This window comes from Haliotis rubra, unplaced genomic scaffold (genome assembly GCF_003918875.1).
Source record: "Haliotis rubra isolate DU_JTF1 unplaced genomic scaffold, ASM391887v1 Scf49, whole genome shotgun sequence".
Taxonomy (NCBI): Eukaryota; Metazoa; Mollusca; class Gastropoda; order Lepetellida; family Haliotidae; genus Haliotis; species Haliotis rubra.
The window spans coordinates 545762-557846 of NW_025767179.1; the positions used below are offsets into that span (position 1 = coordinate 545762).

The 12085-nt window shown below is 39.7% G+C and overlaps 1 protein-coding gene across 7 annotated transcripts in view; it reads left to right on the forward strand.

The window, feature by feature from the left end:
* The first annotated feature begins 200 nt into the window (after window positions 1-200).
* LOC124291363 (transcription factor GATA-4-like) overlaps window positions 201-12085 on the forward strand; it is a 40283-nt gene continuing 28398 nt past the window's right edge. Inside the window, exons 1-2 of one of the 7 annotated variants that reach the window (XM_046728350.1) lie at window positions 201-224; window positions 2719-3647. In XM_046728350.1, the coding sequence (XP_046584306.1) occupies window positions 2828-3647 (820 nt within the window). In that variant the 5' untranslated portion in view covers window positions 201-224; window positions 2719-2827. The other 6 variants (XM_046728348.1, XM_046728347.1, XM_046728346.1 and 3 more) reach the window with 6 other exon arrangements.

Here is a 12085-nt window from a genome sequence, read left to right on the forward strand (position 1 = left end):
ACAAGGTTCATTGTAGTACGGCAATGTCAACTGGGTACTTGCTGGTGTCACTGGCGCACGTCAACATGTACACAAGCGGGTAGATACTGATATACATGGAGGCTGCTAAGCCGCAACTGTGCGGATAGAGTCACGCACAGCGGCCAAGTGATTGAAGCGCCTCCACGCTGATGGTTAGCAAAGGGACGCTATTCATCTTGGACTATTTCGCAATCTACCGATAAGTACATTTCTTTCCTGTTCTTCCTTAATACTCATGCAACAAACCATAGTTATTATTTTAAATATGTGTTGGAGTATTTGCTGTATCATGTTATTTTGCCCTAAAAACGACTCTGCTTTTGTGTAGGTGTGGTGTGTAGTCATACATATATAATTCTTACTGTGTGATATTAATAGAAACATTAAGAGATATGCTGGCGATTTATTACAGTGTTATATAAAGTCAAAGGATATGTTACACAGAAGTAATAGCGATTGACTTTATACTTTTATTATATAGAATTTACTTTTATGTTAAAACACTGTGATTTGTCGGCACACTCACATACAAACACAAACACACGCATATATATATTGTGTTTCTCAAATATATTTTCCAACAAAGAGGGGAACCCCAAGATGTAATTGTTTAGATCAGAGATAGTTAAATATTTGACATTTTTACAGGTAATGTTGAAATAGAACAACACATGTGTAAATGTATACAGTATTGCAGAAATATACTCCGTTTGGTTTTCAAGGTATCTACCAAATGCTACACTATGAGAGGCAGACATCTTCTTTCAAGACGATACATTTTATGAGGAACAGATACAATCAAACAGCAGCTAGAGTTTGTGATAGAAAACTATCGTACTTGCCAGAGACGTGGAGCTGGTTAGAAGTTATTTGTCAACATTACTATAAACACCGACTTGAATTACTTCTCCACTTGGAGCGATCTCGTGTTGACGGCCAAATAAGAGTCAAACCAGCTGGTCTCTAAATATAAAAACACCCACTAGCAAGCGGAAAAGCACATGTTATTTATAACAACACACGTAGAACTTCTCTCGCAATTATTCCAATTATTTAGACTTGATAATGACACCTTTGAACTTGTAAAAACCGCAACGTTTTTTCGGTGTTTTGGAACAAAACATATATCTGAAAAATAGAGAAGGTTGTATATACGGGGTTTTTTTCATTGACGTGAAACTCAACTCTACCTCATTGCTTTGAGAGCCTCAAGTCGCGCGAGCCAGAGATAAACCAATGTTTAACTATAAACATTTATAAACAATCATTAGCATTCATAGTATCGGTGTTTGACCCGAACGATAAGAAGATTATTTTAATAGCGAGTCCCTCTTCAGACTCCATTCACAATTGCCTCTCTGTAAGGCGGCGCTCCGCCATTTCAGCCAACTGGATACGCGAATATTTGTGTCACTGCATACTACATCATAATTAGACAGCCAGAGTATGAGAATACAGAACAGCATTTGTTTAATAGGCTAAGTAGGTAGATCGGGTAGTATACCACACGGCAGGGTGGGCGAGCTGGCTGGACGTAACCCAGTTGTCTGAAGAGGCCGGTCTGATGTTTAAACGCCAGATGGATTACTTCATAGCCTGGAAAACATAACGGACGACGGTCGAACACCGGTCAGTTATTACGCTTGCAAGGGGTGCATCAAGGTGTACGTTGTACAGCTATTTCAGGTAACTTCCTATTTTCAATATGCCGGCTTTGTGTGCAATGGAAATCTCGCGAGAGCGGGAAAGGGGCGTACACAGCTGACGTCATGAGCCACGTGTCTTCGATTCGTAATTTGGACCGCTACCCAGCTAATATACAATAATGACAGTAACGGTACTAAATCTGCATATGCTAATTTAGAAAGGTCGTATGCATGTACTTAGAATACATTTTTTACCGAATGTAGTTTTATCGAGAGACGGCTATCTAGGAGTTTTATCTGAGCATGGAAGGAGATCAGGGTAATGAAACAGGTCTCTGATTTATCACTCGCAGTCCTAGCCAGCAGTCAATATAGCCCGCTCGCTATCTGTTGCCCAAGAGTGATAAAATCACCCACAATTCACAGTTTCTGGCTATATGTTTCGTCTCGACTTGACACGCTATATTCTTCTTGTGTTTTTCAAGTTTCGGCCTTTTGGAATTATGTGGAATTCTTATGTAGGATCTCGATCCCAGACCTTAAGGTCTGGGAATCGGTGTAGGTGGTACCGCTATCATCACGGCAGGTGAGCTGGCCTTTGATGATCACTAATTACAGGTAGCAGCTTTGGAAAAGGCATCTTCATGAATAGGATTTTGCTACTGCGGGAGTAAACGGTTCCTATGTGAAGTCCAAATTGCTACATAACGGGTGCCTCCGTGGCTGTTCCGTGTCACGCTAAAACTAAAGTCCAACCGGTCCTTGTCGACTGGCGGCCATGTTGGTAGCAGCAGGTGCGCGCTAAGGACCAGCATTACACCACCTACCCGTACAGACATTCGGCCGTTACCTGGACTCCTTCAGGGAGCCATGTTACTGCTTTCGATTCATTTGAATAAGCCGGTTTGTGACTCATTTACGTTTATTAATTATATTATCTCTTTCATCCGTATGTTTGTGTCAGGGTTGATGTGGTAGACTATTTCTTCTGTGCTGCTGGTTATACGCCATATTTCCATGTGTGTCTTTGACAAGTGACTGTGTGTTCCAGGTGCTTACCTCCGCTGACTAGAGAGCTGACACCCGTTTGATCCCATGCCGGGGGTCTAATTGCATGTCTTGCCAGGTAAGACAAGCAGGCTGGACGCTGTGGAAGCAACATGTCCCAGGTGGACGAGCGCTGGACCTCTTCTCCTACACAACCTATGCCCCCTACGGCCACTGAGGTGATTGTGAAGGACGAGCCAGAATCCTCCCTTCCCCCACGGGATCCTGAACGTGACTCTGCTAGAGACTCTGATAGCCCTAGTCGCTCACCCCCCGGGGAACCTGTGACGAACGGTACCCTCTCTTCGGTTGTTCATCTACCCCACCCACACGCCACCCACCCAGGTACTGGGCACCATATGGGATTTGAGTCAACTCCAGGCCATTTATTACCTTGTGAAGATGTTGAAGTGTTCTTTCACAACCTAGACAATCGACCGACAGCAACAACCGTCGCGCTGGCTAGTTTTACGACAGTAGGTAATGGTCACTTGACCACATTGACCAACGCGCCGTTGTCCGCTCACCACACCCTATATCAAGGATCACCCCTAGGGTCAGGCGGGCTGGTCACCATGCAACCCCCAAGTTACTCCGAGTCACAGACCTACCTCCACTCTGGCCTACCCTCCCTCTACGTGCCGTCATCCCGACCCCTCGGGATGATGCCGATACAGTATGACAGTCCTTCAGGGACCCCCACACCTGTCTCCACCCCTGTGTGGAATGCAACATCGGACACCATGTACGGGGCGCCGTCGTCCTCCCCGAAATACACCTACATTGGAACCGTTGGGGAAAGCCTGCATAACCCCCCGCGCACTGAGTCGACCCTGTCCCTGCAGCTGTCCCGACCACCCCCAGTTACCTACCAGGGGTACTCAACAGCCGATGGATGGGGAACCTATGCCGGAGACAGAACGCAAGTCAAAGGTAGGACTATTACATATACTGAAGCATTTTTCCCCTTTCAGGTCTAGTCTCAAACAAATTTATTATTTTGAAATTTATGTTATTTTTCAAAATACTTTGGATGATTGAACACCTTGTTCATCACAATCACGATTATTATCAGTGAATGAACTTGGCTATCAATATCATCGTTAAAATTGTTTCAATAGTGAATATTACAAACATTATTGATAATTAATCGTGTCCTTTATATAATCGTATGGTGCGACACATATGTGGTATTTTAAATCTTAATAGGAACTATTTATTTCAATTTGTTTCAATTTTCTTCTGGCAAAGGGGTCAATACAGTGCCACAGCATGTTCTGGGTATATTAACATAAAGGTGTTTTCATACAATGAATATGCTAGAATCTCCTCAATCAGCAATACCTTGAACAACATGCTCTTTGATTCCTTTGATTAGAACTTTAATCCTGCAAATGCACTTCACCAGAACAAAGACGTTCCTGGCTTTTTGTGTATTTATGTAAAACATGTCGTGAATTACACGATAATCAAACGCAAAGCTATGTTGATATGGCTTATCTTGAACATGCCCCTCCTTGTGTCACTGAATTGCAATTAATTCAGTTATGTAATGGGTCCCATTCAGGGGCGATTGTCGGACACTGGAACATTTCCAACAATTTGTCCTGAAATGAGTTTTTTAAATGACTTATTCGATAATGTTAAATAATATTTTGTCATTTGCATGATGGATAAGAAATCTAAGGATTACTGCTACGAATATTTCTCCAATTTCTGACCAGTTGTAACTGTAGATATACATATTATACACATTCAGTAATTTCATCACCAGATGTTTTAAGGATATGTAGTTGACACTAAGCGTTAAATTGATTGTGTGAGGCACACAAGCCGGGCACTTTCTGAAATACATGACTGTAAAAAGTTTTAAAACAAATTACGACCAAGGGTTATTGGACGTTCGATCGCGAGCAATGCAAACTTCATGCCGTTTCTGCTTTTCAGTTCTCGTTTCAAATGTCTTAATAAATCTTCAGGGTGCGGCTAGAGTCTTGCGACCTAACCTAAGCAACAATATTGAAACAGTAACATGTTAAAATTTAGTCTCGGTCGGTAGTGTGGAAACGTGTCGCCGTGGAGAAAGCTTTCATTGAAACTCAGAGAGGCGAGCTTGGAGCACATGGAATGCCACAAGAAGTAGGTTAGCGTTGAGGCACAATCCAACGTTGTGAAGTCCCATGGTAGCTACAAGTCTCTCATGGTTTGTTCTTTGTGTGGAAAACGTCTTGGCAAGAACCCGCGATCCTGTTTATGGCCATTTAACTCAGTGTGTAATAAAAATGTCACTGCATTGAAGGACAAATTACACATGGCTAATATAAACTAGCACTCATTTTATATGAAAGAGTTTCACACAACGACCGTGCTGTTGTGTGATGGAAATATGCTACAGATGAACATGGTGCGGCAATGTATCACTGTTATCAATGTAAACGTTTCATATGTGGATGTTGTGTATACATACGGGAAAGGGGAGGGTTGGTGGTGTCGTTTTGGTGCGGGACAGGGTCACAAACATATGTAACGCTATGGAAACATTATTAGTTTGTTCTTCTGCTAAGAAGCCGTGATGTATATTTCGGTATTTCGACGGTAGGAAATGCCATGCATTTAATAAGCTACTTTTTAATTAAAATATTTCTTGTACCGAGTTCTTAAACATAAATACAACTGTAGCACACGACAGTAGTAATTGCAATGTATTTGATGAGCTACTTTTTAAATAAAGTAATTCTTGTACCCAATTCTTAAACAAAAAGAAACAAGTGTCATTTTATTTTCATATTTTGATGTACTTTGGACATTTAGACGCTTTGAAGAGGACAAGATTGATGTCATTTGACTCGATTACTTCAGTTTGAACAGTATTGTGAAAATATGACAAACGTGTACATATAGTGCCTTTGAAGTAGATGAAGGTAAATAGAGAAATATTTGCTCAAACGTATGACGTATGCCGGTGACATGCAGCAGCGAGTGAAGTATTCAGTATCAAGTACAAGGATGCATATGCCCTAAACATTGGTAACCAGGAAAATCAGTTGTATGTATAACAACATGCACAGAATACAGTTCATTGTTCATTCAACCCACTGAATCGCACTTCAGCAACCTCGAATTAAGGATACTTTGATTGAGTATGGTTTTAGGCCGCTTTTAGCAATATTCCAGCCGTGTCACCGTGGGGAACACCAGAGATGGGCTTCACACGTTGTACCCATGTGAGGAATCGAGTATAGCGATTGTACAATTATGGGATTTGGAGTCAACGGTACTGAACTGGGTTCTTGCGTACTAGTGAATTCTATATTTCACAAATGACATTTCAGAAATCTAGATTATATTAACCAGTGGGACTTATGTAACATGTTAAATGTTCATATCAGTCCAACCATTCTTGGATATGGTATGGCGATATGATATATATACGTGCGGTGTGCATACAATGTTGGTTTAAAGGTACATAAGATGGCGAACAGGCTAGCTGAGAATGGGTTAAACATGAAGTGTGGGTGATGTTTTGTACCCCCTGATGCTCCAGGATATTGCTAAGTCATGGATCATGCTCGTGTCTTCACTGACTGCTTTGTCTGATCCAGATTCGGTACTTTACAAGTTGTCGTGACACAATCAGTCAGGTAAAAGAAAATGTGCTTGACGGTGACAAAATGAAAACCAACATGTGACGTATTTGATAAAGGTATTATATATTATGTGCATCACATCAGAGAGTATCTCGAAGGTGACGTGCATATGACGTCTCTTTTACGGTACGCAATAACGAGCAGCGTGAGACAGTCACTTTCATGGGAATGTGGACGTTTGGGTGAACTTTCCTGACTACAGCGTCAAACAACATGTACAAATATTTTTCTCAAAAATATTTTAGATTCGAGTTAAAATTTGCTTTTGAAGTCAAAATTAAGAGAGGGACGTCTCAACCGGTGTTCATGCATCGGCCTTACAGAGTTACACAATATGACATATTTCAAAGGCAGAGTATATACCTTATTTTAAATATTTATCAAAGACCTCACAACTGCTTTTGTCAACACAACGTTTCACTTCATACTTAATGCACATGGGGCGGTGGGGAAGCCTATTGATTAAGGCGTTCACCCGTCACGCCGAAGACCCGGGTTCGATTCCCCACATGGGCACATTGTGTGATATTGCTGGAATATTGCTAAACGCGGCGTTAAACTACATTCACTCAGTACGTAATGCATGATGCTGGCGAGTATTTGTCCAATGTTTGTCCAGTGTGGCAGGGTGTTCATTGTGTAACACCTGGCGTCATTACTCAAACATTACAGTGATCTGTGTAAGGCTCTTGAAGTTGTTACTTCCATTTGACGTTGACACCAAATCTTGTGTCAGAGGTGTTGATGAAACTACTTAAAGTGTATACTTATAGTGCACACTAATCAAAATCATCAATAATGTTATATTGAATTTATAATCTCTCTGACTCTTTCTCCTGCGCCCTCTTTAATACCGCCTTCTCCCCATCAAAGCTCAGATCTACGTCTGAAGATGTACCCTGCTTCCCACATACAGTTCCGTACACTATGAAGTGGTGACAAATAAATGTCAAGTTTACTAGTGGGGAACAACATACCTTTGTTGACACGACGTCATATTTCGTATCCGCATATCTGTTCAGTGTATAGACGTCATCAGATTTTCGTGTATAATTTCATTTATGGCATTGCTTAGGATCAGGGAACATACACAGTGAGGGAATGAGTAGATCAGAATTAACACCAAATATAACACTATTTAGCGTATATCACCAATAATGGACAGTCTCACACGTGGGGAAGTCCGCGATAGGTTCAGAGGTCTCTTCGGGTAGATACATTTCCATGTTGTTGAGACGGATAGACATTTCAAACAGTTCCGTGTATATTTACTGAAAATTTAGTATTTCATAAAGTTATATTTTTAAGTGATTTGTTCTTCAAATCCACAAATATATTTTATCCCAAAATACATTTAGTGATATAACGATAAAACTCAAATGAATATTTTTATCTCAAAACTTGCCTATGGGAGAAAAGGTCTCCCAAATCTCATGAAGACACTCTATGAGTGTATGTACAAGGTGACCTAATCACTATTCCATCTCCTTCAGGGTGATAATTTCATTGAAAGATGCAATTTGCAAAGAGTTGCCCATTTTGGAAAAACAAATAAATAAGCAACATGTCAACGAGAACCACGTGTTATTACGTAATAACCAATAGGTCTCAGAATATCGGTTTGCTGACCTGCTTCAATCATCGTCGTGTATACATCTGCAGCCAAAAATATCTACTCCGTTCCTACAACCATGATGTGTTATCATGGTAGTGTATGTTCAGTACTTAATGGACATGTATTTATGTATACGTTTTATCTGTGTTTATGGAATCATTTAGAAGCACTTTTTGATTTCTTTAAAACGTGCAACAGGACTGATAACTACTATCTGTACAAACCTATTTTAATCACTGAGCCAATGTGTCACACCTTATTTAACCATAATTTGTCCCATGTCGCTCACCTCAAATAGTGAAGTCTAATTGCTGCACTAATTACAACGTGTTAATTACTCCAGCATGCGATTACGCCTTTACACATCACAGACACTCACTACAACCCAGATCTCGTAGTCGGCGTGTATAAGAGGCTGTAAACATCTCAAACTGATATCATAAATATTTCAGCAACTGCTTGCTAATTGCCCGCATGTCGAACACACCTGGCCAATATGTACCTAGACTAGTAGGTAATAAACATTCTCGGTACTAGTCTCTCACCCTCAGCATATCAAGCCGATGTTTTTCTCGGCGTGGCGATATACGCTGTTTATTGATTTATCTTTTTAGTATTCATTTCCTCATTCATTTGTGTTTTAAAGGGGTGTTCGCATGTTAATTGAATTATTTGTAGGTCCTGTTGATGAAGAATGTCTGTCTTCCTATCCTCGCTACTTATGCTAGTTTTGGCAAATGGACACTGCGGCATAACATACGGCTAACTCACTCATAACTAAATACTGTTATATATACATGTGTTCCGACAGGATTCATGCCGGTGTACGGACAATTCCCCACATGACATTTCCCCATCTTATTTCCCCATTTCCCTGTCCTACTGGCTACAAAACAGGTGTGGGGAAATGTCAATGCGGGAAATGTACTGTGGAGAATTGCCCTAGTGGGAAATTGTCCTGATGGGGAAACTGCCTTCACTCGTCTAAAACATCTGTCTGTGTGTCATTAAAACATACCTGTGCATATACGGCCAGGGTACATGATGATGTAGGATGTACATTATATAACCCGGGCACCCTGACACACACTGATTACACGCGTTTTACATTTTTAGACATGTTAATCCCGATTTTACCCCGGAGTAGTTTGTGTAGATTAATATCAGTATGTAAACACTAAGAACTGAGACGTTCTGTTGATCAAGAAAAAGCTGATATCTTCCCAGTGGAGTGCTGATTAGCCATTTCCGGCCTTACCTGTGGGTTGTGAAGAGTATCATCATGATACTCTGTGTGTGTGTGTATGGATGTGTGAGTGCATATGAGTATGTGTGTGAGAGAGAGAGAGAGAGAAAGAGCGAGCGTGTGTGTGAGTGCATATGTGTGAGAGAGAGCGTGTGTTTGAGTGCATATGAGTGTGTGTGTGTGTGCGATTTCGAGAAACGTTCATGCAAAATAGACTATCTCTTAAAGTCCTGCAATGATATAAACATATTTCCAATTATCACGATAAGATACACGTAAAACACCCGATACATTTCATATATTTTATATATTTGAGACAAATGCATACATGGGAACTGTTAAATAGTCACATTATCTTCATAATGCTTTATTAATTGACTTGACAACTACTGTTCTAATCATTTTGCTAAACTGGTTCTATAAGGAGATGAAATAGTTTATTATCAAACAGCAGATATATATGTATTGTTGAAGAAATGTAAACGGCGTCTGTAAAACTGCGTGCTTGACAACATCGATGGATATATAACGTGTACTGGCAGCCGAGTTCATCATCGGATTATGTAGGGTGACCGTAATGAATAGTTCTTCTTTATCCAAACTGGTAAAGTTAGTCTACATCCACCTTTGATGGTGGCTAAAGGGGAAACTTACAAGGAGTGGTCATTCATGTGTCATCAACAACATCACGTCACTGAGTATCTCACAAAAATTAAAAAAGCTTGTGGTTGTTTGATACAATAATATCGTTCTGTGTCATCGATGAATCGTACATTAAGAGCATTCAAATATCTTCTTTGGCTCGGGTCGTGCCATTATATTTTGTACTCACTTTTAAGAAAAAGACAATACCATTTGTTTTACTTAAACAAAAGATAATCACGGGACGGTAGATTTACCAAGAGTGGCAAAACGCACATGAATAGAAGAAATTTCGACCATTTAATCTGCTCTGTCCTGCGTGGGTTGTGCTTTGAATACATGTACGAATATCCCAAGATCTAAGCACTACACAAGTTTGACTTTCCACATGATGGTCTTTAATTGTGCTTAGAGAGCACATATTAGGGGCTACAAGGCATGGTGTTAAGTCTAATGGAAACAAAGTTTATTCGTATTTAAACTATAATGAATCATTTATATTATAGTTGTGAAAACAGCTTATCCTGATCAGTAAACCACTCAAAAGAGAAGCAACTATCCCCATACACTGACATTACTTTGTTCCCTATTGTCGCACGATTGCCTCAAAACTGAAATTAGAGGTTTCATGTACCTGTTGCATACCTCATGGGTCATATGATACTGTAGCACGAGGGCGACAGGTAACAGTAATGTAACGTCCGGTTTCAGGTCGTAGAAACATTTGTCAACCAGGACACGTTTAAATGCCCAACATGCATATTCAACAAATAGATGGGGTGATTGCTTCTAGCTTCGGGCAAGGAAAATTGTATCAGATTGCATTTATACCACTTCATTTGATTGATGCTAATTTTAAATGTTGATTTCGAAATCTTTGTACAATAAGCAAGTGTCGTGGTCAAGTTAATATTATTATTTCTTCTACTTAATATATTCACATTAACGATGATATTTCACTTTTCGCACATTTCTGTTTTCAGTCGAAGCTGGATACTCAACGTTAAGTCGTAACATCAAATAAATTGTAGAAATAATCTTTTAAGCTAATAAATGCATATAAAATCATAAAATACCTGATTAACTATGATGTTGTTCCCATTCGTTCATTTAAACAAGATACAAGATGACAATAACGTATATATGTCATCTAATTTCGATATATCTGATATTCGTTATCAACTGTTAACATGGTTGAGAATAGGGCATAGTTTTCATATATCGCCACGAACGGCCATCCTCTGTATTTAGATATGGGCTGATGAAAGTATGAAACATTAACACCAAAGCATTAGCCCTGTCAATCCTCGTACGTAATAAAATAGTCAAAACACAATGTGAGCAATAACTACTGACACCTACAATCACATAAGTAAAACATAGTAAAACCTTCCTAAGCAAACACGTTTGCAGGTCAACAAGGCAAGAAGTTCATTTCTGTGGATCATTCATGTATCACTGAATATATTTCTAATAATATGCATGGTTGCTATGTACTAGTAACACTTTAAAAGAGAGAAGGATCTGCAGTCCTTTAGCATTAGGTAATAGATAATCCGTTGAAAACACTATTATGTTAAATCCTGATGGTTCTAGACAATGCCAGAATAAGGCCATAGTGTGTGAAAAAACAGTGCCCTGTCATATGTATCCGATGAACTGGCCTTTCCTTATCTTACTGAACGAATCGTCTCCAGTTGAACTTCTCTAGACACATAGATATGTTGCATCTATTCGTTCCCTCTCAAAGTAATATACTTTGTACATGTACTATATTGTACTGTCTCATGGGTGACAGGTTAATGGGGTAACACAAGAAGTTTTTCGTATCAAATTTGATTGATATATTTATTAGACAAAGAAGATTGTTTACTTAATTAAATGAATTAGAGTTGTTAGCTGTTTAAGTAATTCATAATAGTTTTATAATAAATAATAAGATAATAAAATATAGTTGTCGTTGAAATGTAAGGTGTTTGGCTCAGATATTATTTTGTCTTTTGCATACGTAATATATGTTCCCGACTTTTATGATCTTATTTCGAAATATTGTCTCTTCTGTGACATCTCTAATGCCATATGGTGAGTTCCCCCTAACCACTCCTTCAGTTGTCATGGTAACCACACCTCCATACTAGAACGACAGGCGGCATCTGTGGTGCTCTCGCATTTTCTCGTGAGAAGACAACAGGATTTTGGTGTATTTCGACACAATGCGGCC